The 27,963-nt window shown below is 40.6% G+C and overlaps 1 protein-coding gene across 1 annotated transcript in view; it reads right to left on the bottom strand.

The window, feature by feature from the left end:
• The window catches only part of ADAMTS5 (ADAM metallopeptidase with thrombospondin type 1 motif 5), an 82,471-nt gene that overhangs the window by 28,474 nt on the left and 26,034 nt on the right, over positions 1–27,963 (bottom strand). Inside the window, exons 2-4 of the mRNA XM_033940150.1 lie at positions 21,479–21,611; positions 2,520–2,687; positions 896–1,179 (exon numbers count right to left, since the gene is read on the bottom strand). Coding sequence (XP_033796041.1) covers positions 896–1,179; positions 2,520–2,687; positions 21,479–21,611 — 585 coding nt within the window. The remainder of the gene's footprint in view (positions 1–895; positions 1,180–2,519; positions 2,688–21,478; positions 21,612–27,963) is intronic.

Raw genomic sequence — 27,963 nt, 5'->3', positions numbered from 1 at the left:
TTTTAGTGGTCTGAGCACCTGGGAGACTGGGTTTGATTCCCACTGCAGCTTCTTGTGACCCTGGCAAGTCACTTAATCTTCCAGTGCCCCACGTTCATAAGTTAGGACCCTTTTTATAAAGCTGTGGTAGCAATTCCCCAGTGTGGCAAATGCGATGCAACTCATAGAAATTGAATGGGCCGAATAGCATTTGCCATGCTGGGACTCACTACTGTGGCTTTGTACAAGGGTGCCTTAGATTGTGAGCCCACTAGGGATGGAAAAAGTAAAGTACCTGCATATAATATATGTAAACCACCTTGGTTGTACCCACAGAAAAGCGAAATATCAAATTCATGACCCTATGACCTATTTAATCAGCCAAGTTATGTTCCTGGCCAATTAAATAGTTTTGAATATCAGAGGGAACTGGGTTTATAATTTACCTGTATACAGTATATGGATGGTAGTTTTCAAATAACCTATTTCTTCAGATAAAACCTTGTTTTATGTGCTGAAATGCCTTTGAAAACTGCCCTTTAAGTGATACAAATGAGAAAGGCTAAGCTAAAACATCCTGTCTAGACCTCTGCAGAAACTTTGCCTGCCTGTACATGTGCCGTAGGGGATATTTAAATTTGCAGAAATATTCCAGCCTATGATAAATCTTAGTAAACTGTACTTTCATTAATTGCTTGGGTTTTATAAGGAGCATATTAGAAAGGGAAGATGATATGTAAAGAATAGCAGTTATTTTATTAAATAAGCTCCATTGCAAGCTTTTAATCAGTTGGAAAGAAAATATTTCTTCATTTTTAGGGTCATTTCCTTGATTAAGTGAAGGTGACTTCTTGTCAGACAGTATAGGATCTACCAATTTTAAATCCATACTGTGAATCATTTGCTTGGAGCATACCGAGTAATATTTCTTCTTGGTCTTGTCCACACATTTGCCCTGGAGACAGATCCTTCCTTTCCCACATGGTGTACCTTCCACAGCTGGCAGCTTCTTGGTTAAACACACCATCTGGCCCTGACGCACTACTGCACACCACAGTCGAGCACAGACGTCCATTCCAGGGCACACTGTGTACTCGGGTCCGAATGCCAGTTTGCACTGCCTCATGGCATCATAGGCCTGCCCTGGAAGTTCCTCAGGACCTAAGATCTGCTTCCTCGGTTGATCCAGTAAACAATTGCCTGGAAGACCAATCCTCTGATTATTCAGTGTTAGCAACCACAATTCTTTCAACAAAACAATATTATAATGAATGATGTAATTTTAGTAGTAATGAGAGTCTTCCATCAGAACGCAACATGGCGCCGGGTATCGAAGTTAATATTGGAAAATGGAAATCCATGTTTTTCAGCAGACTCATTTTAGTTATAATTTCGGCAAAAATATTTGATGAATGAGAACCTCAGAGGAAAGTCAGAAATAGTAGTAACACAACCTCAGGCCAACAGAGTTCAGCTACAAGCTATACCAGGGGCGGTTTTGTAGCCATCTCTAAATGGGAAGTTGATTGTTTTATAGTTTTGTTGGGACACATTATACTGGTTTTCTTAGAAGCTCTATTCTTCTTTTGAACATCGGAAAACTGGAATTTAGATGTTCATATTAGATGGACGTCCAAATTCCAGTTTTACAAAGGCAGGATATGAATGTTTAACATTGCAGTACGTAATAACCAAACACACTTGTACTTGTCATCAGAAACAAAACAGGTACATACTTGTATCACAGGGGCACTTCAACAAGTGGCCAGAGGAGAAGAGCAACCAATAAAATGAAAAATGAGGAGGAAAAAGCTTCAGATCCCAACCACCACCCTACAGAGACAGGTGACAGGTATAGCAGGGTAAACCTCATAGGCATAAAAAACCCTCCTCATATACAAATTAAATCGGAGCTCTGTGCAATGCAAGTAAATCCACTGAAATTCCAAAGATTGGCAAATAAAAGGCTTATCTGTGTTAGGAAAGGTCTGTCACGCCGATGATGGCCAGCGTTTCACATTCATGGCTGCTTCAGGGTGTGAACACGCTGTACAGACTTGTATTGTCAGAAAGCACCTCAGTGGTCTTGCTGCTTCACAAACATCCATGTGGCAAGAGGACATGGTCTGGAGGTGTTTTGGGTTGGACTGGGTGTGTGTGTCACTAAGGGCTCCTTTTACGAAGGTGCACTAGCGGTTTTAGTGCAAGCACCGGATTAGTGCGCGCTAGCCGAAAATCTACCACCTGCTCAAAAGGAGGCGGTAGCGGCTAGCGCATGTGGCAATTTAGTGTGCGATATTCCGCGCATTAAGGCCCTAGCGCACCTTTGTAAAAGGAGCCCTAAGTGCTATTCTATAAAGGGCACTTGGCGATTTCAGGGCAGATCTTTCTGGTGCCTTTTTGGTGCTATTTACTGAATCTGGTCCATAAGGTGAATTTGGTAAATAAAGCAAATTTTGATATAGTATCAGGACAACAAAATGTATCTTATTCATTAATTCCCTCTTTTATAATAATACCCATATTTCAGTAATACATACCATGACCATCATCCAAAAATTCAGTAATAGTTGCTGAGGTGCATTTTGACCAAGGCTTGGAGGCATCAATACTAGTTAAAATAGAGGACATCAAGCGTTTATCTTCAAGGGAGCCAAAGTTTTCTTCACAGAATTTGGAGTCGTCATGAGAAAGTCCAAGCAGATGTCCTATAAGGTTAAGAGATTATGAGATTATATTGATAGATTTAAAACCATTCACTACTTTTCCAGCCTATACAAGTAGTTAATGGAAGCAATACAGATTGATCTTACGGTATGGTGGTGCAATTAACTGATTGAAGTAACCAAAAGAATAAGAACAAATATATCTGAATGTTCATTCATTAGCAAACATTCAGTTTGCCAACACATCTTTAAAGATTTACTATATGCCAAGTCCATTTAACAAGTAGCATGTGTTAAAACAATTTTCATATGTTTAAAGTTCTAATGTCCATTAAAAATTATTAAAACTAAATTGTGAAATGAGGCAAAAAAGTCCACAAATCAGGAAAAAGACAAAGAAAAACAAAAAAAAAACCCTCCAAATCAGATTGAAAATGTTGTCTTGTGCATAAGCTTAGAATCTCAGACTTGGGCTGTAATATATTACTGGTAATCAGTGGCGTACCTCGTATGTGTGACACCCGTGGCCCATCATTTTTTTGGCACCCCCCCATCTGTATGAAAAACATGATTTTTAGTGAAAAGCCACACGTCACACATGAGTACCTAGGAAAAGGCAGCATCTTACATACTGCAGTGAGAAATACAACAGCAATACACCCATTGTAAAACTAAACAAGCCAGACTAGTACAGATCAATCCTGCAGTCAATCCTAACAGAAAACCATGTCTTTCGAACACACAGAACACAGAAAACACCTTCGCCTAGTATGGAATGTCATCACAAACTAACCCCTCCCCCTTTTATAAAACTGTAGTGTGGATTTTAGCCACGTTGGTAACAGCTCTGACACTCATAGAATTCTGAGCATCAGAGCTGCTACCTCCACGGCTGGCGCTAAAAAACGCTCCACAGTTTTGTAAAAGGGGGGATAAAATAGAAATACATAGACAAAGGTTAAATTGAACCAGCAAGAAGCTGGACTCTGCATACAATGCAACACCACAGAAACAGTGACACATGTCTCCTAAAGCAATAAATAAACAGAAAATTTTTGTTCTACCTTTGTCTTCTCCGGTTTCTGCTTTCCTCATCTTTTTGTTACTCTCTTCCATCCACTGTCTGCCATCTCTCTGCCCCTATATGGCATCTTCTCTCCTTCTATGCCCCTTCCAGAAACTGTATGCCTCCCCCTTCCATCTCTCCTTTCACCCTCATTGGTCTGGTTTCTGTCTTCTCTCCTTCCCCCCTGCTCTGGCATTTCTCTCTCTGCTTCCTTCCTCCAGTCCTTCCCTGGTCTTCCTTCTCAATTTATTTTCTTCCTCTGTCTAAATTCTTTTTTACTATTCAGTCCTCAATTTCCCTCTTTCACTGTATCTACCTATAGCTTGTCACCTCTTTCCCTCACCCCTTCCAGTTACTAACTCTATCCTCTTCCCTCAATCCTGCATGTGCCCTTTTTTTCTTTCTCCTCCCCACTTCCTTCCAGCATCGTCTCCTCCTTTCCCTCACACTTCCATTCAGCAGCTATCCCTCCTCTCCCCCACACTTCCATTCAGTGTCTGTTTCCCTCTCTCTACCCCTTCCATCTACTGTTCACCCTCTATTTCGCCCTTTCCATTCACTGTCCTCTGTGCTCTTTCCATCCAGTGTCCACCCTCTCTCTCTCTCTTCCATATGGCATCTTCCCTCTTTCTATGCTCCTTCCATAAACTATCTATCCCGTGCCCCTTCTCTTCTTTGTACATGATTGATTTCAACTCTGTCACCTCTATGTTTTTCTCTCTCTGTCACCACCCCCTCCCCTAAGCTCTGACATCTCTCTCTTCTCTTTTTCCTTCCCATCTCACGGTATGGCATCATCCCTTCCCTGATTCCCGGCATCTCTCTCCTTTCCTTTTCTTCCATCTCTCCCTCCCCCTCCATACTCTGACATCTCCTTCTTCCTTTCCCCCTTCCTTTTCCCTTGGTCTGGCATACCTTCCTCCTTCCCTCCATGCCCTGATGTCTCTTCTTCCCTCCAAGCCCTGGCATCTCCTTTCATTCCCTCCAGTTGGATAAAGCAACACTCTCCCCAATTCTCTCCCCCTCTGCTCTCTTTCCTCCTTCTGTCACCCAAGGCCTGGTGTTCTGAACTTCATCAGGCAGCAGCAGCATTCACAATTCACTGCTGTTGCCGGCTTCAGGCCTTCCTCTCTGTTGGGTCCTGTCTTGATGAAAACAGGAAGTAGGCAGGACCTGGCAGAGAGGAAGGCCTGAAGCCGGCAACAGCAGTGAATTGTAAAAGCTGCTGCTGCCCGAAGAAGGTAATGGCCCCAGGCCTTGGAGCACCGTGGCTGACCGCTTCTCCCTCCTCCCAGCCAAACCCCTGCTGACTCTTCTATCTTTCCCCCCCCAAATGAACCCTTCCGACCCTTCCAGCGAGAGCAGCAAACCTCCCTCCATTAGCGTCGGCAACCGCAGCACTAAACAGGCTGCTTCGCGGTTTTCTCCTGCCGGTGAAGCATCACTGATTCACTGGCAGGAGAAAGCTGCGAAGCAGCCTGTTTAGCGCTGCGGCTGCCGACACTACTGGAGGGAGGTTTGCTGCTCTCGCTGGGAGGGTCAGAAGGGTTCACTCGCTGGTCACCTTAAGTAAGGAGGGAGGGAGGGCGATAGGGACCGTGCCGGCTGTGCACCCCCCCCCCTAAGGCTGCACCTGGGGCAGACCGCCCTCCCCCCTCCTTGGTATGCCACTGCTGGTAATATATTACTTTTACAAGTACAGGCAGTTCCTGGGATAAGAACGAGTTATGTTTTTATAGCTGTTCTTAAGTCGGATTTGGACGTAACTCAGAACTTGTAGATTTTAAGATTCTTGCTGCTAACTTCTGCTCCCAGCTGACAAAAGGGCCAAGTTTTCCTAACAGTGTTCCTTCTAAAGTTTATTATTTATTTATTTAGTTCATTCATTTTCTAGGCCATTGTCCCCAAAGATCTAATTTGACACTCAGAAAATTACAGTGAATGATACAAGTTATCCTTATGTGACATTTCTTTGTAGTCTTTGTAGTCTATCGGTCAAGGGTTTAGCATGCACAATTACACACTGTTCTTAATGTAGTCATGCATCATTCCTGAATATGCTGCAGGAGAAGTGTAGGAGTTTACGCCACTGGAAATACTTTTCAGTAAAATCAAATGAAGCCGCAACTGCGTTCTTAAGTATGAGTTGTACTTACGTCGGGCATCTGTAACTTGAGGACTGCCTGTAATACATTATTTTTCACAGTAACCTACCTACACTATTAACTATAACATATTCTGTTTCATAATGAAACCATTGACTGTTTTATATTGCTGTTGGAACGTAACTTATTCAACAGTGGTTATTCATACTTTTAAAAGTAATATATTACAAGTGTAATGTTGCTGGTAATACTGTATATTACTAGTAAAATATTACTGCTACTGTTACTTTTCTTACCCTTTCCTTCAATTTATTTCCTTTCATTTGACAATTGGCATTCTTTCCTCTCAGGTTTGGATTTATTGTCTATTGCTCATTGCTTTGCTATCTCCTCAGGGCAGATAACATATCACATTATAATAAACAATAAACCATATGATATAACTCAGTAATATATTAATTGCACAACTCTGTCCCTAAGTCATTCGGTAGTTGAAATGGTGGGAAGGGAGGGGTGACTGGATCATAGGGATGTGAATAGACAAAAATGTTTTTAGTTTTTAAAAATTTTCTCAATTTAGTTTTTTAAAAAAATTTTCAGTTCATTTCATACATTCATATTAATAACCTTTTTGTACATGTACCTTTTTAACAGACACAAATTGATTTTATGTGTGTTAATTTGTAGGTATGTCCAGTTAAGTACACTAATCCCCGCCCCCCCCCCCCCCCCGTTACAAAACCGTAGCATGGTTTTTAGCCGGCCACAGCAGTAACAGTTCCAACACTCATAGGAATTCTATAAGCGTCAAAGTTGTTACCTCTGCTACGATTTTGTAAAAGGGGGGGGTGGATTTTTAAAGTGCCCATACACACTGAATATGTGCTAATAAATACACATCCCTACTGGATCACGTGCAGAATAATGGGCTAGGAATCAATGGAGTTCTTGTTGACCAAAGACAAACAGGAACATTGAATTAATTGTTCCATCATATGCTCCAGAGGTACAATATATAAGAACCACAGGGAATAGATTGCAACTTGCCCCTAAGTCTGGGTCTCTATTTGGACAGCAGAACAAGAATTTCAAGGCAACAACTTCGTCTCTTTGAACTCTGTTGTCATTAAAGAGTTGATGATGCAACTGGAAATGCCAGTCCTCCGATGATGAAGGAAACAACGGAACTGGTATAGTCTTTATAGGATGCTAACAAAAAAGGATCATAAAATAGAGTGACAGCATCTGGGAGATGGAGAGATATAGAGATAGATGTGGATGTGAGAGACAGAAGGATGAAAGAGGCGAGAGGAGAGGTGAAGTAATTAAGAGGAGAGAGCCTATCAGGGGCCAATCCGTGAAAGAGGAACTTGAAATGACCAGTACCTATCAAACTAATGTACATGAGAGAGGAAGTGAGAATCATTACCACAGCTGGGAGGTGCTGAGCATTGGTTCATGGTCCAATTAATGGAGGAAAAACAGGGAAGCCAGGGACCAGGGAAGCTCCTTGTGGTCCTGGACAAGTCACTTCACCCTCCATTACCTCAAGTACAATATTAGACTGAAAGCCCTCTGTGGGCAGAGAAATACCTAGTGTACCTGATTATACCTCACCTTCTGAATAGGTGTGCCAAGTAAATAAATAAATAAGCAAACTTCTGTGACTAATCAGGGAACCATGAGATATCACAGGAAGAAAAGCAGAGCAGATAGAAGACCAAGGAAACCAGAACTGGACCTAGCACAGTGGAAGGAAACAAAGGAGACTGGAATAAGAGAGGGTAATAGTCATAGAGGTGTTAAGAGAGATACAGAACACAGTGAAAGAGAGAAAGGAGACATGGGGAAGTTGGAGATGGGCAATGGATGAGAAGTATTTGGTAGGGTGGGGTGTCACATCACTTAGATTTTGATGCATCAGTCATTAATGGAAATACAGTGCTCCCCCATGAATTCGCAGTCTGCAATTTGCGGTCCCGGTCATTCGTGGTATTTTCCGACCGTGAATAACTGGGCGGGAGAGGGCAGCCGAAAAGGCAGGAGAGGGCAGCTGGAGCAACGGCGAGTGAAGGAAATCACTTGTGGTATGCTCTGACTGTCTCTTTCTGTAATAATGTCGGGCCTCACCAATCAGGAGCTGTGTGTCAAAGCAGCTCCTGATTGGTGAGGCTCAGTTTTAGTACAGGAAGAGGCGGTCGGAGCATACCACGAGTGATTTCCTTACCTTGCCGGCGCTCTGGCTGTCCTCTCCTGCCTCTCCAGCTGCCCTCTCTTGTCTCTCCTGCTAAAAACCGTATTTGCGGTTTTTCAATATTCGCGGAGGTTCCTGGAACAGAACCCCCGCAAATATCGAGGGAGTACTGTATTAATACATTATTTAGCCTACGGCCAGACTGCCCTGGGTAATTCTGTTCTTGCTATTGGAAGCTAAGCAGAGTCAGACCTGGCTTGTGCCTGGATGGGGGACCAATGGGGATTACCAGGTGCTGTTGCTGCAGGGCCCTATGTTGGGTAGCAGCAACATAGTGGAGCCAAACACTGTGAGGGAGAAGGCAATGGCAAACTACTCCCATACTCTGCCATGAAACATCATAGGGAGGATTCCTCACCGTGCATGCCTTCATGGGTCAGTGGTCAACTCAAAGGCATACACACACATTATTTAATGATTCTAAAGAAAGAAAATGGATGAAAGTTATAGAGAAAGAAACACATTTCTGATATTATTTTGAGAATTGGACTATGTAGATCTCTTATGGCAACCATGTTCAGCAAAGATTTTCAGTTACATTACCCTTTGAGCTCTACTCACTGTTACACAATATGGTAATTCACTACACTCTGTAATGAATTACCATATTGCATAACAAAGAGTAGCACTCACAGGGTAATATAATTCAGAGATCACACAAAGATTATCACCCCATAAAGACACAGATATTATCCCCATTTACCACACACAGACTCTATTACCCCTGTACACAGCATATACATGCACACATAAAATGCTGTATATATCCACACATAAAATACATATAAAATACTGTATACACATGCACACATAAAATACTGTATATATCCTATATGAACAGTACATACACAGTACACATAACTTACAGACACACTGCTAGCCATTCAGTCAATATATACCCAGCACACAGAGAATGAACTCCCCCCCCCAATCATTTCTCAAGGAGAGGGGTGGAGGATGCTGACTTAAGGAATCAATGAAGTGCAGATTCCAGGAGATGCCAAACTCTCAGCTCCATCTGCCCTCATGGAATCCTCAGCAGCAGAGCTCTGTCTCCATTCCACCCCATTTTTTGAGGGTGTTGGGAGATTTTTCTCCTTTTGTTCCATTCATTTGAGGTCATCCAGGTGAACCAAGCCCTTCATTCCCCTGAAAGAGCAGCATGAAGGATTCCTGGAACTGGTAACTGGGCCCCGTCCACCGTTCCTGCCCAAGCTCGATCTGCTTCACTCTTTCAAAATTCAGGGGCACTAAGGGGGCCACAGCAGAATCCCCAGCTCTTTTGTCTCTTTCCTGTCTCCAGTCTCAGAGATGGGAGCCCCAGATATGGAGAGTCTGCAGCAGTGAAGGAAATCTTTCTGTCACTGGAAAATGGTATGTGCAGGGCCAAGTGGTGACATATGAACATGCATGTGTGCACAGCTTACAGGGAATCATACTTATGACATCTGAGCTGGGAAGTGATATTATTTGAGAATTTTTTTAAACTATGCATGTTCTAAATGTTTGACTAATTAGATATGCCTAGACAAGATCCTGGAATTGCTGCTTAATGTGAAAGCTCTAGCCACTAAAAATAAAATGAAATTGTTACTAAGAGGGAAAGTTGCTAAAGTGGATTAAAGATAGCTTTTGCTAAGATTTGTTTTGGAATTTTATGTATGTTTTATGAAGTAAACCACCTAGGGATAGGCAGGGTATAAAGTTTAAAAAAAAAAATATACAATAAATAAAAAAAATATTGTGTATTATGTTACCTTAATGCATGCACAGTAGTTTAATAATGAGATGCAAAGTATGTACCCTATTTTGTAATAAATATTTGATTCAGATCCCCAACTCTGGTCGGGATTGAATAGTTAAGTACAGAGTGTGAATTAATTTATCAGAAGCCTCCCTCCCCCCAAGTTTTATTGGTCCCAAATACAGTACATTATCCAGCAAGAAGAACCCTGAAGGGGTACCCCATTCTGCCAAACAGTATAATCTTATGAAGGCTACCCCAGACTGGCTAGGTTTACACATTTTTTTCCCACAGATAATGAAATAAAGCAAACCCAGAGAATCTGATATAATTTACAAATCGGAGACAACAAATTAATTAGTTTAAACCAGCACCTGCCAGGTAATTCCCTGCCTCTGCTTGGTGATTTGTGGGTGGTCTTCTTTTAAGTGCAATGCCAGCTTGTTCTGTGATATGTAGTTTTTTCTGTGAGGTATAATTTAGAAGATTAAAGAAAGACAGAAAGCCAGAGGGAGACAGTACAGAAATCAGAGCTATTCTATATTTGCACAAGGGATCAGGATTTGTACAATAACCATTATTACCATTCACTTCTCCCATAATGTGCTAAGTTATGTTATTTGTGGCCTTGTCGGTATGGTGTAGTGCAGTGGTTACCAACCCTGTCCTGGAGGACCACCAGCCAGTCGGGTTTTTGGGATAGCCCTAATGAATATGCATGAGAGAGATTTGCATATAATGGAGGTGACAGGCATACAAATCTGCCCAATGGATATTCATTAGAGCTATCCTGAAAACATGACTGACTGGTGGCCCTCCAGGACAGGGTTGGGAACCACTGGTTTACTGGACATCTCTGTGATATGTTTCTATAATGTTTGATCACAGGTTTTTGAGGACAGATATTATTACTGGAATTGTGTGTTTGAAGTCTTGGTTTAAGTTAATTCCCAGCACAATTCTCATTACCATTAGCCATAGACTTGCAAGTAATGGCCATTTCATTGTGAATAGATTTGTGTGGTTGTTTTCTGGGATGTAGGTTCTTATTTTGGTGGGCCTCTTGGGGTTTGGGACTTCCAGTGGATTCTACTTGTGTCTCATGCTGTTTGTTGGGGTTCTGGATTGGTTTGGTTGTCTGAGGGTTATTCAGAGACTCAACTCTGTCCATGAAAGATCAAGTTTTGACACTTAAGTAAACTGATACCAATGTTATTGAAATATGATTTTCGGCCTGTGGTTCAAAGTATGGTACTACAAAGGTTGGATTACTGCAATGCTCAATACCTCCTGTAGAGCACTGCAGGTGATACAAAATGCTGATGCTTGGTTTATTTATGGAGGTGGTAGGTTTGAACATGGTAACACCCCCCGCTTGTAGCAACTACATTGGCTGCCTATTAAGAGCAGAATTGTATTTAAGGCATTGGTGTTGATTTTACAAGCTGTTCACAATGGAGTCCCTTGGTACTTATCACAAACTATGATGTGGTATCATCTAAATTGTTTATTAAGATCTGAAGGTGCAATGTGTCTGTCAATGGATGGATTGCAATGGGTGAAATAAGTAGATGCTAGAGCTAAGGCAGGGATCTCAAAGTCCCTCCTTGAGGGCCGAAATCCAGTCAGGTTTTAAGGATTTCCCCAATGAATATGCATGAGATCTATGTGCATGCACTGCTTTCAATGCATATTCATTGGGGAAATCCTGAAAACCTGACTGGATTGCGGCCTCAAGGAGGGACTTTGAGATCCCTGAGCTAAGGCCATTTCAATAGCTAGGGTGAAACTATTGAATAACCTGGTTGGACAGTTAAGGAACATTCAGCATTTAAAAAATATTTTTAAAACATCCCTATACTTGGAAACCTTTTTAAAATAGATGAGGAACACTGTTTAATAGAGAGGATGATTCAGAATGAGTAATTTCATTATTATTTCCTTTTTTTATGTTATTGATTTCATTTGTATTTTATATATGTAAGTTTGTAACCCACTTAGGTTTTAGGCAGGATATAAGCTTGTTAAAGAAATGTATTGTTTCTCTGTAGTCTTTAATTCATTCTTTGGTTCTGCTATCCTTCTTGTCCTTCTGAGCCTTTCTCCGTCTGCACATAGGGCTGTACAAAGGGCCATTTGGGGTGGATCTTCGGTGGGGTCCACCAGTGAGAGAGGTCCACCTATGCATTAACCCTTTAAAGGGCTTAGGTCAGATTTGGCATTTGGGTGAAAGGAAAGGTAACATGTTACAAAAAATCAAAACAAAACTACTCAAATACTGTTGCCCCTTTGCTATATATCATACCATGATTGGTGGCACTGGTCTTGGAATGTGAATGCAATAAGGATACATCACAGAATTCCAAACAGGACCTGGTTTGATCTAATGGTTTCCAGGGGCACATTTCTACCTAGGTAAGCACAAGCACTGAAAACCTCTGACCACAGCAAAACATTCAGCAGAGATGCTGCTGAGTCTGAACCGTTTCCTAAGATGATTTGGCTGAACATTTTGCTTTCATGTCAGAATACCTTCTTTCTGCCATAGAATTATTTTAGCAGCTGCACTAAAGCAACAAGTTTAAAGAAAGTTTTAAAGAAAGACAAATGCATGATTAATCAAGAGTTCAATTATTCTAAGGAAGACTCATTTTTTCTAAGCATAAAACCCGTTACATAAATGCCCAGTTTCAATAAAACAGCTGGTTTTGAAAACATGTATAGCAGCTGATGCAATCATTACAAGTCAATAAAAATATTCCTGAGCTGGCCAAGTGTTTTAAAATCAAAATTTAAACTGGAACTTAACAATGATTTTTAATTTGTGCAGTTTGTATATGTTACACTGTGACTCTTCCCTGCTGTCTTTGATAATTATTCTGGGTGTGGCTTCTCTTCCCCAAATATTAGCCAGATTTCATACTTCAGTATCATAGCAGCATCTCAAAATTGTCAAAGTAGTTTATTTAAAAATAATTTATAAAACCAGCATTCTCCCTCATTGCTCTCTTGTTGCCTAATATGAAATGTACTCTGGGTAACATCATCTGACAATACCAAGAAAGATAGCTCTTAGACAGGGATCCTGCACAGCTGCTACCGTACAAGTCCCCTTCAATCTTTTTGAGGGTCATTTTATAACAGGGTACAAAAGAACTAACAAATCGATTCTGGAAGAGATCAAACCGGCTTGTCACGCAAAGCCCAAATGATGAAGTTACGACTGTCTTATTTTGGTCACACCATCAGAAGAGAGATCACTGGAGAAGGACGCCATTTTGAAACACTTTCCAAACGTGATAGCAAGTTGTATTCCGTACGTTGCTGGCATTTAGTACTAACTTTTAAAGTTTTATAATGAAAGTTTGTTAATGCAAATTAGATATAGTATGTTTTCTAAAACCTAGGTACTGCTGAATACCATCCCCTGACGAAGTCTATTGGGGTGAAATGGAGCCCCGTTGGGTTTCTCCAAGCAGCGCCGTTTATGTCTAGCGGGGTTCAGCAAGATAAGAGCTTTTTTGAAAATATAGGCACTATCTTTCAATGTTGAATAAGCAAATGAATTTAAATAATGAATGAGAAAATGAATTCAAATGTTAAATAATTAAATATATTTTTTAAAGTTTTAAAAATTTAAAAACATAAAAAATTACTCATTGGAGTTTGGGCCGATTGAGATATTGACCTGAAAAAACCACCAGCAGTCAACTGCCTGATTTCTAGGTCTCTGAGGCCCATCTCTATAGTTAAAATTGACACTTGAGGTACAATTAGTTGGTGGGTGTTTTTTGATTTTTAATTATAGTTTTCAATGCCCGTTTTTGTATTTGTACATGTTAAAAACAACCATGGGGATGACACTGGAAGACCTTGCTAGACTAGCATAAAACCGATTTCTTTTTAGATCCGCAATTCATCAAGTCGCTAGGACTCGAGCACGAGTCGATGGCACATAACAACAACAACCTAGGTTAATTAGGCAGGAAGGCACCTATTTGGGCCTTGTTTATATCAGTGCAAATCCAGCAGCCCTGGGGCCTACATGTAAGGTTTGGACATTATACCAGCTTGAGAGCAAGTACATATGTTAGCGCATAGGGGCTATAAAGGGCGCCTAATTTAACTGGCAAAATACCCTTAGCCTCAATAACTGGTAACACCCCCCCATAAAAAAATACCGAACCAAAAAACATGTATTTGGGAGATAGGCGCCTATCCAATTCTGTAAAAGATAGGTGGCCTAACACCTTAGAGCAGGGGTGTCAAAGTCCCTCCTCAAGGGCCGCAATCCAGTCGGGTTTTCAGGATTTCCCCAATGAATATGCATGACATCTATTAGCATACCATGAAAGCAGTGCATGCAAATAGATCTCATGCATATTCATTGGGGAAATCCTGAAAACCTGACTGGATTGCAGCCCTCAAGGAGGGACTTTGACATCCCTGCCTTAAAGCATGACTTAAATGCTGCTAAGCAAGATTCTCCCAAAACTTAGCCACCTGAAATGTAGGCCTTTAAAACCGTGGCCTACATTTCAGGCACCTAAGTTTTTACATACGTGCCGCTAGATGCGAGGCTGTTAATGGCACCTAAGTGTGGTTAAAACCAAACAAAAGCAAGTAAGGATGCCCCAAAACTCACTCAAATATTATAATCATCCAGAATATTCCCCAGCACTGTTTTAGAACCAAACTGAAAGATGGCATATAATCTATACTCTTTTCTCTCCCTCTTTACTTTTCTTTCCCTCTCCCCCCTTGTCTTCTCTTTCTACCACTTTTACCTTCCCTTTTTGTGTAACATAATTGGACATGCTTGACCATTGTAATGTATTATATTATCTATTATCATTAATCCCTGATTTCTTTGATATTGCCTTTATATGATTGTCCTTGATTGTTCTTATGACCCTTGTACACCTTTTTCCTTTTTGTATTTCACTAAAACTCAATAAAATTTCAAGTTAAAAAAAAAAATGGAGGAAAAATCTCAGTGTCATACAGGGGTGTCTAAAACTTTAACATCCCCACAGACAAACTTGTTTCAACAGCAAGTTGTGACAAAAAGACACATCCTTGGTCAGAAAAACTGGGGTGGGACTGGGGTATAACAGGGCGGAGATGGGTGGAACTGGGTGGGCCTGGGGGGCGGGTATAGGGGGATCTGGATTTTCCATTTGGAAAATCTGGTAACCCTACCCCCATGCAGCATAATTCTTTATAATAAGCACTCACAATTATGCACTAATTACACACATATTTTATTAGAATAATAGCTATTCTGTAAATATGCACATATCTTTCATAGATCTTAGTTAAATCATTGTAGGAACATTCATTGGGGGTAGTAATCATACATCAATTCTTTGTAATCCTGACACCATATTTTGTTTAACCAAGCAGCTATGCAGCGGAGAAGTGGAAGCCCGGTGGTGGGAGAGTCTGTGGGGACCTATACACCAGCAGAGAGATCTGGGAGAGAGATTTGGCCCTGTAGTGAAGACCGGTAGTAGGAGGGTCTGCTGGAAGGGAAAGAGCTAAGAAGTAGCTGGGGACCTGGTAGAACCTGGAGTCGAGGGGCTTAGGCTTGATGACCGGAGGTGGAACCGGTGAAGAAAAATCCAGGCGAGCCCTTAGTGCGTGCATCTATGATAAGACAACTGAGGGGCTGGATGAACCCTCAGTGCATGGGTGCAGGATAAGATGACTGAGTGACGGAGAGCAGCTAGGAGTCCTCGGTGCGTGCGTCTGCAATAAGACAGATGAATGGCTGGGAGAGCACTCAGTGCATGAGTGCTGGATAAGACAAAGCAATAGAGAAGCTGGAAGAATCCAAGGCCACTGGAGGCATTGGCCAAAGGACTGAGGAGCAGCAAGGCATATGGACCAGCTGGGACAGCGGCAACCGGAGGAGGGACTGGTAAAAGGCACCGAATGCTGCTGAAGACCTGGAGGGCTAATGGAGGGTCAGGAAGGATTCTTGAGAAGACCTGGAGAGATGGAGTCCAGGGAGGACTTGGAGAATGACAGGAGGAGCTGGGAAGATCTGGTCAGGGTTTTAATGGAATGTGTGTGTGATGTGTATATAACCCTGTATTTGTGTTGTTATTTTAACAGAGACTTGGAGAATAAAGGTGCCTGAGGGTATGTGACAGGTAATACCACTTGGCCGGGTCACATGGTGATAGCTGTGCATGGTAGAATTTGTACACACAACTTCTAGAATAGTGACTAAGGGCTGTTGTGTGTGCAACTGATGACTGGTGTCAATTAGCGCCACATAACATAACTAAAGTCAATAATTGGATGCTACCTCAAATAAACAGCCAATTATTAAATTAAGTTTTGCGTGCAACTAACCTTATTCTATAAATTGCATGTGCAGATTTGCACACCATGCTTAAATTTGAATAAACAAGTTTCTAGAATTAGGGTGTTTATGTCCATGTTACAGCATAATCATTCAACTGGGCAAGGGAAGTTGGGGCTGTTTTTTTTTTATACACTTTGGTGGCAAACATATGTTTTATATAGAGTTCATTTATTATAAATCATCTCATTTTTTCCTTAGCATTTTTATTTCCCTGAATTAAACTTGGCCAACAGGCTGTTCATGATGGTGGATAAAGTCAGTGGCTTCAAATGATGCATTTGCAACTAGAAAATGTTCATCATAAAGACACACACACCACCTGCTATAGATGTCTGGACTTAGAGTACGATGCCTCAAATTATCTTTATATAATGTGTCTACAGAAAAAGTGGGCATTATTGTCTTTGGCAACATTTTCCTTTCAAAGTGAAAGTATGGGCATATCCCATGTTGTTGCATGTCATTAAGAGAAGCACATTTTATGCTTTTCTGTTTGTTGTTTTAGGTGCTCTCTAGTTGCAAAGAGGGCATACTATTTCAGAAAAAGTGCACACTCTCTCAATAGTATACCCATGTTTATCTCTATTAGCTGTACCTAATAGAGCTGCAGGTCGACAACCAGGGATGCCACTGCTGCTCCATGAAATCTTAGACAAGTCACTTAACCATCCATTGAATCAGGTACAAAACTTAAATTATAAGCTCTCCGGGGACACCTATTGTGCCTGAATTAAATTTGTCTTAAGCTATTATTGAGAAAGGTGTTATCTAAATCAAAATCCAGTACCAGACATACTGTGAAGTAATACAGAAAACTACAAATGTCACCCAGAACCTAAAGAGCAATTCTACCATACCTTAACAATCACTGTAATGGATTCTAGAGCATCAATAAACCCTATTGGAAAATTAAAGAAGCCAGATTAGTACAGATCCATCCTGCACAGTTAGGTGCTGATTCTGTAAAAGATACCTAAAGTTAGTGCCTAGATTGGCCTTAATTGGCACTGTTGAAAATTGCAATTAATTAAATGATAGGCACTTCAAGATAGGCGTCTACTCCAAGGTGTCTACAAGAAAGTAGGTGTGTTTGAGGTGGATTGTGGGCAGATCTTGGGCATGTTTTGGTTTAGGTGCATTCATTTAGGCCAAGAAAACCCTGGTATAGAGTGTCTAAGGCAGTGGTTCCCAACCATGTCTTGGAGGACCACCAGGCCAATCGGGTTTTCAGGCTAGCCCTAATGAATATGCATGAGAGAGATTTGCATATAATGGAAGTGAGAGGCATGCAAATCTGCTCCATGCATATTCATTAGGGCTAGCCTGAAAACCCGATTGTCCTGGTGGTCCTCCAGGACAGGGTTGGGAACCACTGGTCTAAGGTATCAATGCCTACTGGTACCTAAGACCATTTTAGGCTATACTAGGCATGATTCTATATACAGTGCCTAACTTATGATTGATATTTGTGCTCCTCGGTGCCTACAAGTTAGATGCTGTTTATAGAATTAGAGCCTTAATGCTAACAGAAAACCATGCCTCTTTCATACATGCAGAACACTGACAAACCGTCATCCAGTATAGAATGAGTAACCACAAATTAAAAATAGAAATAGTCAAATTAAAAAAAAAACTCCTCAAGAAGCCATAGTGCAACACAAAAGAAAGAGAAATAGTGATGTCTGACCCCCTGTACTCTGCAAAACATAATAACAGACACAAATTGCAAAAATTGACATATGCCAATCAATATATTATAAGTTAACAAATACAAATAATGATTAATGTGTAGACAGCTGAAGAAAAGTGAGCATAAGTGGTGTAAGAATAAAACAGTTGAATTGAAAGAATTGTTCATGATGAAACTTAATTAATATAGAGTCATGGTACATGCAGAGAGAAAAAAAATACTATCAAAGTAAACTAAGGGTAGCATTGAATAGACCTAGAGAGTTGTCTAATGTAATGAAGCTATGAGTCAACCCCCTGTGCCCTTGGCTGCAGATGAGTTTAATTTATACTTTGAATTGAAGGTAGACCTACTCATTAAAGGTATTCTACAGGACCAGTGAAAAAAGCATCAATTTAGGAATAAGAGGTTGCTGGGATTGTTTTGAGAAAGTGGAAGAAGAGGTAAATAGAGCATTGCGTGCATGTAGACCGACTGTTGCAAGTGGTGATTTATGTTCACCAACTGTGTTATGAGAGTTGGACAAGAAAATATGTCCAGTAATTATGCAGATGATGAATCTGATACTGGAAGATGGGACAGTACCTGATATGCTAAAAATTGCTACTGTTCAGCTTACAATTAAAGATAGAAACTTAGGAGTGGAGGAGTTTAAAAATTTCCAACCTGTTGCTTCTTTACCAGTGTTATCGAAGATTTTAGAAAAATTGGTATATATACAACTGATTCAATATCTGCAAGAGAATGAAATCTTAGATTCCCATCAATATGCATTTCAAAAGCATCACAACACTGAGACTTTATTAGTATCAATGTTAGAAGAATTATTTGATTGCGTTTCTTGATATCTCGGCCGCCTTTGATACACTGGATCATGATATAAGACAGGCTTGGTGAGTGTGGGCTCTGTGGGATTGTCTTAAAATGAAAATGGTTTCAATAATTTTTAAGTAATCGGAAACAGGAAATATATATTGGGCAACTGTCAGCTCAAAGGACTGTAAAGACTGGTGTCATACAAGGGTCGGCTCTTTCAGCTGTTTTGTTTAATTTATATTGTCTTCCTTTATGTAAATTGCTTCAGGGACTTGAGGTATCGTATAGATTATATGTGGATGACATGCAATTTTTATTTTCAGTTGATGTATCTCTGTCGCATCTATTGAGCGACTGAATGAGGTAATGGTTAAGACAAAAGAATGGATGGATATTAATAAATTAATGCTGAACATCAGGAAAACAAAAGTAATGTGCCTATCAAGACAATCTGATATAAACACTCTACCTCTTGTTAGAATATTAGGCATACCAATGAAACTTTCATTGAGATTCTTTATCTGGGTGTAATCATTGATTCACAGTTGTCTTTTAACGAACATATACAGGCAACAGACAAATAAAGAAGGCATATTTTAAGCTGCACCTATTGAATAATCTTCGATCGTATCTCTCTGGTAGCAACTATAAGCATGCTCTTCAGGCGATTGTCCTGTCCAGCCTTGATTACCGCTACCTGTATTTTAGGAGTTTCTGTGACCACAATGCATGCCTTACAGGTTACCCAAAATTTTATTATTCAAAGCCTCTTTGGAGTAGGGAAATATGATCATGTGTCAGATTATTATATCAAACTTTGTTGGCTTGAAATGGAATACAGGGTGCGGTATAAATTGTTGCTACTAATTTATTTGAGTATTCATCAGCAAGCGCTAAAATACTTGATTGATAGTATTTTACATTATGCTCTCCTTCAAAAACTATCTGCAGGCCATTGCGATTTATATTTACCAACAAGAAAGGAAATAAGACTACAAATAACAAGAGCAAGTATTTTCTCACGAGTAGGTCCTGTAGAATGGAATAAGCTCCCGAGTCATATAAGGCAGCAAGGAGATGTGAAAATTGAAAAAAGGGTATTTATTTTGTAAAATGAAGTATGGGTATTGAAAAATCATTTTATGCTGTGGGGGGACAATGGACATAGAGGTGGAGAGAAGAAGTATTTGTCTGTGGTCTGATTTTGTACGGATGTTTGTTATGTGTATTATGTATGTGACTTTGAGATCCATTTTGTAAAAAAGCGGAAAATAAATAAACTCTAAACTTGCCAAGAGCTATTTGATAATGATGCGTGTGTAAATCCTTTAGTGCATAACTGAAAAGGGGTGTGACCAAGGGGGCCAAGGGTGTTAGCCTAAGATGCACACACTATTAAATAATTTAGGGAATCTATACCTAATCTAGGTTCAGGGATTTACATCAGGGTTCCGTTCATGTAAATCTTCATGTCTATCAGTTGGATGCAAATCCTGGCACTATGTGCTATTCTATAAACAGTACCCAACTTAGAGCACTGTTTATAGATTACCACTCTGTGTGCATGTTTTTGATGCCCAAATTAGGTTCTAATTACTGAATTTAGTCCTTATTGTTTATTTAATATAAGCAATAGTGTGCCTATATAAAATAGCCCATTGGGAAGCTCCTGTACAAAGGCTTAACCTTGTGTGTAACTTGTGTGGGCCTGTAAGAATTATGGATGTATTTTATGAGATGCATTCCTTAGTGCTGATTCCTTCGCTGTATTTTCCTACTGTCTACTGCAGGGGTCTACAAAGTCCCTCCTTGAGGGCCGAATCCAGTCGGGTTTTCAGGATTTCCCCAATGAATATGCATTGAAAGCATGCACATTTATTGGGGAAATCTTGAAAACCCGACTGGATTCGTCCCTCAAGGAGGGATTTTGGAGACCCCTGGTCTACTGTATGTCTATGGGCATCAGGGTAATTTTATGAATGCCTGCTTCAGCACATGAAACACTTCTATATGCTTCAATCACCTATAAAGTTACACCAGCATGAAAAAATACATTTAGTATACCAGTTTTTCAGTACTGGCACAAGCAGTCAACATCTGTCTTTATCCTCACATTTCCTGGAAATGTGCTGCATGAAAATACGGTTCTAGTTGAAAGCATGAAAAAGCTGGTGCCATCTCACATTGGCAAAAATATTGCATGGAATGACACTACATTTCATTCAGCATTTTTTTTTTTTTTTACTGCTTGTTCCAAACTGTTCTGGTTCTCTGGTGTGCTTTGACCACCCATGCAGTTTCCTCACTGAGGTTTCGAACTTCACTGTAACCTACAAATATCCATGCTTTTTGGATATTTAGCATTAAGCAATAAAAAATAATGCCCTTTTTCCCCCCAAATAAATGAATTTCATTGTGAACTGCTCTGGAATAAATGATTTTGTTGATGTTTAGCTACGAAATATATTGTGCGAAAGTATCATGACAAGCTACATTTAGTTTGAGCCAGTGCCAACACTACTGGAAGGAGAACAAACAGATGGGTTGTAGACTTTAGTGATGCTTTGGTATGCATTGCAATACCGCTTTTAATAATACTTTTAAAAAAAGGAAACATCTCATGTGTTCGCCTTGTTGCCAAACCACCCAAAGCATCTATGCATAAGCTTTTAACGTATAGCTGCAACAGTAGAAGTCTGGAATTAATTGAAGAGTATTCCATTACCTATACAGCTGTTACAAGTGTTGGATTTGGCAATGGAACAGTAAAGGCACTACATACCAATTTCATGAGCGACTGTGAAAGCTGCGTGAAGACCATCATCTTCAATGACTGCACAGCTGCGCTCCGGAGAGCATATGGTTCCAACGTCTGCCATTCCCAGAGTATCACATGAATGGTGCCCACATAAATCCTGTCCACAGAGGGGGAGGGGGTAGAAAAAAGAAATCAGTTTTCACATTTGAAGGGAGAAAACAGTGCGGCTGCCGACCCCGTGTAAAGAGCCAGAAGTGAAATGATAATTACTGAGAATGCAATGTCCTTTCATGACTTCTTTCTAAGGGTGATCTGTCAATGTGAGCTTCTGTTTGACATTGAAAAACAGGGAAACACAGGCTGAATTTTTTAGGGGAAAGGATGGTTATGATGTGTAATGCACAGTATTAGAAGAAATAATACAACTGAGCTATTCCAAACTTGTCCTATATATTATATCTCTAGTAACTGTTGGGTTTCTTAGCGCAGTGAACTCTACCCTGGAATTCTATGAATACAAGACAGTCTCTTGATGTGACCCACATAGAGGTCAGGAGTCTGCAATATCCATCCATAATGGAAGCAGACAAGAGTATTTGTCAGAGAAGGCATATAAATCCTCATTGTAAGTAGAATCACCAAGGTCTCAATGGCAAGGCACAGTTATTGGGAACAGAGGAAACAATGAAACAAAGTTCTATAACAGAAGTTTCAGAGAATAACTTTTCCCTATAATCTAGAAGGCATGTTTCCTGGATTGTGTTTAATTGAATCCTGGATAAATACAAATAAAATGGAAAATAAAGTGATGCCTTTTTATTGGACTCAATATATTTTCATTTCATTTTTAAAATCTTTTTATTGAAAGTTTTATAAAAGCAAATACATAAGTAGATCATACTGTATAAATGATAGAAATATAACCATAGATGCACTAAGGACTCAATATATTTTCAGGGGAATTCTATAAATGGCACTTAAAATTTCATGTGCAAATTTGGGCTAGTGTTTTCTTGGCCTAAATACCTGTGTCTAAGTTAGGTGCCTACTGGCACCCAAGTCCAAAACAGGCACCTACATGCAAAACATACCCATGATCTGCCCCCCTAACCACACCTACTTTGTGGTAGGCATCTTGGACTAGGTGCTTATCTCAAAGTGGTAGGCACCTACCAAGTTAGGTGCTTAACATTCTATTATGTGCAATTTACATCAATTACGAGGTGCTAATTGACAGTAATTGGTGCCGATTGTCTATTAAACAAGTTAGGTGCCTACGTTGGCTAAGGGCCTGATTCACTAACCTGATTCACTACCCTGCCTGATCGGGCCCGATCTGGCCAGGTCCGACGAATTCCAAACAAGTAAATATGCAGATGGGGGCAATTGGAGGAACACCCCCTTCTGCAGGCATGGATCGCTGTTAAACGATCCCCGCACATATGCAGACCATCTGTAGACCTCCGGGCCCAGCTTAGATTTTTTTTTCTTTTTTAACGTTAGAAGCCCGTGGTTTTAACCTGCTTAAAAGCCCATGGGTTAAAACCACAGGCTTGCACTGCGGGGAAGGGTGGGAGTCGGGACAGGCAGGTGATCGAGGCAAGCAGTTTTGGGGGCAAGCAGGCGATTGGGGCAGGCTGTTCTTTGGAGCAGGCAAGCTGGCGTTTGGGGCAGTGGGAGAGTCCTGGAGAGTTGGGGCTGCAGGAGGTTTTCAGGGCCGTGACTTTTTAAATTTTTTGCTTTATTCATTGGGGCAGCAGGCAGGAGAAGAGCATGGGGCAGAGCGGGCAGGAGAAGAGAGCAGGGCATGCAGAGAGCAGGGCTGGAGAGTTGGAAAAATGTTTTTGACTGGTCCCCAGCAGTCACTTCTTCAGGTGATCGGCCAGCCCAGTCGGATCTGAAATTTGGTGTTGTGAATCACATCCCAGCCTACTTTGTATGCGTTTCACCTCATTTGCATGTACTGATTCGAAGCGGATCACAGGAGAGGTAAGTGAATCAGGCCAGAGGGAAATTTGATAGTAAAGGGATCGCAAACCGATCGGTACACAATCAGTTTGCTTTGTGAATCTAGCCCTAAATGGAATTTGTTAGTTTACAATGAGGTATTCAAGCATTTTCCCTATCTTTCCCGGTGGGCTCACAATCTATCTAATGTAACTGGGGCAATGGAAGATTCTAATCTTTTATTTTTGCGTCGTGCATACCTAAGCAGGCTCAAGATGACTTACAAAGAGAAGTGAGAGGAAGCGGAGAGAGGCAGGGAAGAGAAGGGGAGGAGAAATGGGGGGGGGGGGATACATTTGGGCAAGGGAAGATCTGAAATGTTCAAGTGTCAAAGAGGTAGGTTTTCAGTTTTTTCCGGAATGTGGTGTAGTTGGATTAAGTCATAGGGAACAGCGAAGGGTTTGAACTACAACCTCAGGGTGCTGAGGCTGAAGCTGTAGCCACTATGTCACACTCTCCTCCTAACTGGTGAAGTGCCACTAAACTTCCATGGTTAGATTGGGACAAATGATTTAAATGGCAGAAACTTCTCATGGGGCCATTTAAATTGCTTTGGAGCCAGGCAATTTAAATGGACACAAGAAGCTCCTGACCATCTAATTTGCTTGTCTGGGGGCTAACCTCAGACATTCAGTGGCACTTAATTAGGACAGGCTTCAAATGGATGTACACATGGATTATTCATGCAGATATACATGCAAACAGCTTTTTCAAATCTATATACAGAAGAGATGGGCATTCATTTGAAACAACATAGGAAGCGTCAACAACATTTTCCATGTCATTTTATGTTTTATTTTTTGCCCTAAATGACAGGACAAATCCCAAAGTTTAAGATTTTTTTTTCTCTCTATCATTAACATTGTGCACTGGTTGGAAAGAGTGTGCACTGTTCTGAAACAGTTCACATGTTTCTGAAAGAATGCACCCTATTAATAAAGGCCCAGATTCTATAAATGGGGCCTGAGGTTAGTCGCCTAGATCGGTGAGCTTAGCCAATCTAGGCACATAATTTTCTTGATTGGCTCAAAGATTTTAGGTGAGGGAGGGTGATTGTTAGGGATAAGGTTAGCTGGATAAGGCCTTGAAATATGATAGAAAGGGGAGATGTATATTTCTGTGACTCGATGACCACAAATTTGGACTTGGAGAATGAAATGTACAGAGCCATGGTGAGACCTCATCTGGAATACTGTGTGCAATTCTGGAGGCCACATTACCATAAAGACGTGCTCAGAGTCGAGTCGGTTCAGCGGATGGCTACTAGGACGATCTCGGGGCTCAAGGGTCTCTCGTACGAAGAGAGACTGCACAAACTGCAGCTCTACACTCTTGAAGAACGTAGGGAGAGGGGGGACATGATTGAGACATTTAAGTACATCACAGGACATGTCGAGGTGGAAGATGACATTTTCTTTCCCAGGGGACCCTCGGCCACAAGAGAACATCCGCTCAAACTCAGAGGAGGGAAATTTAATGGCGACACCAGGAAGTACTTCTTCACGGAAGAGTGATAAATCGCTGGAACAAGCTTCCAGTGCAGGTGGTCGAGGCTACCAGCGTGCCTGACTTTAAGAATAAATGGGACACTTACGTAGGATCACTACGAAGGTCAAGTTAAAGAATTGGGTCATTAGCACACAGACTAAATTGGGTGGGTCAGTAGAGTGGGCAGACTTGATGGGCTATAGCCCTTTTCTGCTGTCATCTTTCTATGTTTCTATGTTTCTATCAGCATCTATGAGACAAACGTGGTTTTTTCCTGTTACATAGATCTTTTTGGACCCCTGTTAGGTTACACAAGTTAGATAGTTAGATAGATGCTGGCACTTAGACATTGGGACACTGGATCATCTGTTGTTCTATTGTCCTTTGATACTCAACTTCTGGAAGTCAATATGGGGGAAAATTAACATTATATTAGATTCATCAATTCCACTTACATATGAGGCGGTCATACGCGGAACACTATTACATGTTAACCCCCCTTAGATAGATATAAATGACGTCTTTTCCTTATAATGACTGGGATAGCCATGCAGATGATAACCTGAAACTGGAAAAACTATGATTGTCTGAATTTCCCTTTCTGGTGGGCTAATCTGTGCTCCAGCTATGGATCTGAGAAAATGAATACAGAAAGTCTGGGGCACAATATTCTTTTTACTTTGGTTTGGGGCCCGTTGGCATCGTATGTTACTTCTCTATAGCAGGTCTCTGATTATGTCGGGTTTTGTTTACTTTCATACACATCCAAAATAGGGGGGAGGGGATATTTCTGTCCTAATTTGACCCTAGAGTAATTACACTTGGGGTGGGAGGAAGGGTGGGAAGATTTTATTAATATGAAGAGGGTAAGGTTACTGGGCAAATAAACGTTGCTATGTTTTATTGTATAATCATTGAGTGTGGGGTGGGGGGGAGAAAATGAGTGGTAATATATATAATTGTAAGTGGATGTGCTTAAATTGACGTTTTATGTGTTATATATTCATGTATTGCACTTTTGAAGTATGGAAAATCAATAAAGACTTATAGAGAAAGGGGAGATATAAGACTACAACATCTTCCTTTTCTTTTTATTCTTTAATACAATTTTTGGGAGATTTTTCGGTGGTCTGATCCTTATGCATTGATAAAGATGGATAGTTACAGTTCTGGAGTTTAATATGATGACCTGATCTGGTAGATGTTCTGGTTATATACATAGGGAGGGGAAGATGGGAGGTGGTAAATTATTTAATAGTAAATGGAAAGTACACAGTCAATGTCTTCACTAATGTGCTCTCTTTCTCTTTGTTCTTTAGACATGTTAAGTTGTACAGCTTGATTGTTCAGCCAGCAGTGGTCAGTGTTTCAGAAGTGCCAAATTTTGACCCGTACATTCAATGCTGTCAGAATTTATCTGGGAGACAGTGACCAGTACAATGTAAGTGCCTGTATTGAGTTAAAGCAGGTTTTTTTTGCTCTCCTAACTTTATCCAGGTACTTATCTGGTTTGTCGACTGAATACCTCCGCGAACAGGTTAAATCTCAGTGCTATGCCAATTCCGCCCCTGGACCGCCTGGGTCTAATAACCGTGGCAGTCACACTGGATTTTCAGCAGGACTGTGTGGTTAAGTGCCACTGAAAATCTGAGGATGATCCATTCTCCATGATTGCTTTTGCCCAGTTAAACCATTTAAATATCTACCTTTTAAATTTCAGTCTGGTTTCATAAGGGAGCTAGTTCAAACCCTTTGGAATGGGGATATTATGATCATCTCTCTCCCCTTCTACTAACCGCCTTGTTGCTGTGCTGTGAAACAGAGTTTGTGCTTTAGGTACTGGTGCAAACCTTATGGTTAAAAAAGAACCCATGGTGGGCAGCTTGATTATTGCCTTGGAAAGAGATTACTTCTATCTTATGGCTTTCTCTGTTTGCTAGGACATAAGATATACTGCAAAAAAAAAAAAAATAAAATTCAGCACTGTTAATTGATCCATGTGAAAAAAAATTGAAGTAAAATCCAAACCATTAACTCTCAGAAAGGCTGCTCAAATTCGTAAGAGCACTCCAAATTTCTCATTAGTGAATTTCAGAACTCTCCTACTTTTAGAAACATGGTTACACTACAACAAAATGAAAAGAACTTGAAAGAAATCTCAAATACTTTTGCTAATCCACTGCACTATTTTTTGCTTCATATAGGGTGAGCTAACAGCTGTAACAGATTAGACATAAGCCTCTGTGTCATTTCGTATTTAAACAAATTTAACTTCTGCAGATCAGCATCAAAAATGACCCTCCACAGTAATTGCCCTAAGTCTCCTCAGAGCAGCCTCAGATATTTTTAAATTATAAGTTTGGAGAGAAAATGAGAAATTTTTATTGCTATGCAGAGGTGCCTTTTGGGCTAGCCTCATCATGCCTATATATTACCACTTCAAATTCCTCAGAGCTTCCAAACGCCTACATAATTTTCAGAAAAGCATAGGCCCAGATCAAATTACACTCTTCCTTCTCAGCGTTCATTTGCTATTTCTGGGTATTGGTAATTTGAATTCTGATGCTCTTCATGGATTAAGAAATTATAGAGTACGTAGAACCGTGCATATGCTCAAGTGCGTCCTTGTAAAATTGCATGGGATATACACATGGAAAAAGTAGGTGCCCATACATGTTGCTTCCTGTTAGCATTCTAGAGTTGGAGAATTATAGAGTAGAGTAGGGATTGGCACCTGCTTGTGTATTTGAACATATAAACTTCTCTTTCTATTCTTATTAGCACATACATGAACACACATAAATGTGTACATCCTCTGTCCCTGGAGAAATGCTATACAGGCATATAAACACATAAATTAAATGGGGCTCATTTTCGAAGCACTTAAGATATACCAGTGTGGTACTTTGGTGTCTAAGTGCTTTGAAAATGAGCCTCTATGTGTTTTTCTTGACTAGGCATTAGTTATAAAATTATCCTCCACAAGGACAGTTTTCAAAGGAATTACAGTATAT

Source organism: Geotrypetes seraphini, chromosome 4 (genome assembly GCF_902459505.1).
Source record: "Geotrypetes seraphini chromosome 4, aGeoSer1.1, whole genome shotgun sequence".
NCBI lineage: Eukaryota > Metazoa > Chordata > Amphibia > Gymnophiona > Dermophiidae > Geotrypetes > Geotrypetes seraphini.
The sequence above is the reverse complement of the archived record's forward strand: the minus strand, read 5'-3'. Positions and strand labels throughout refer to the sequence as shown.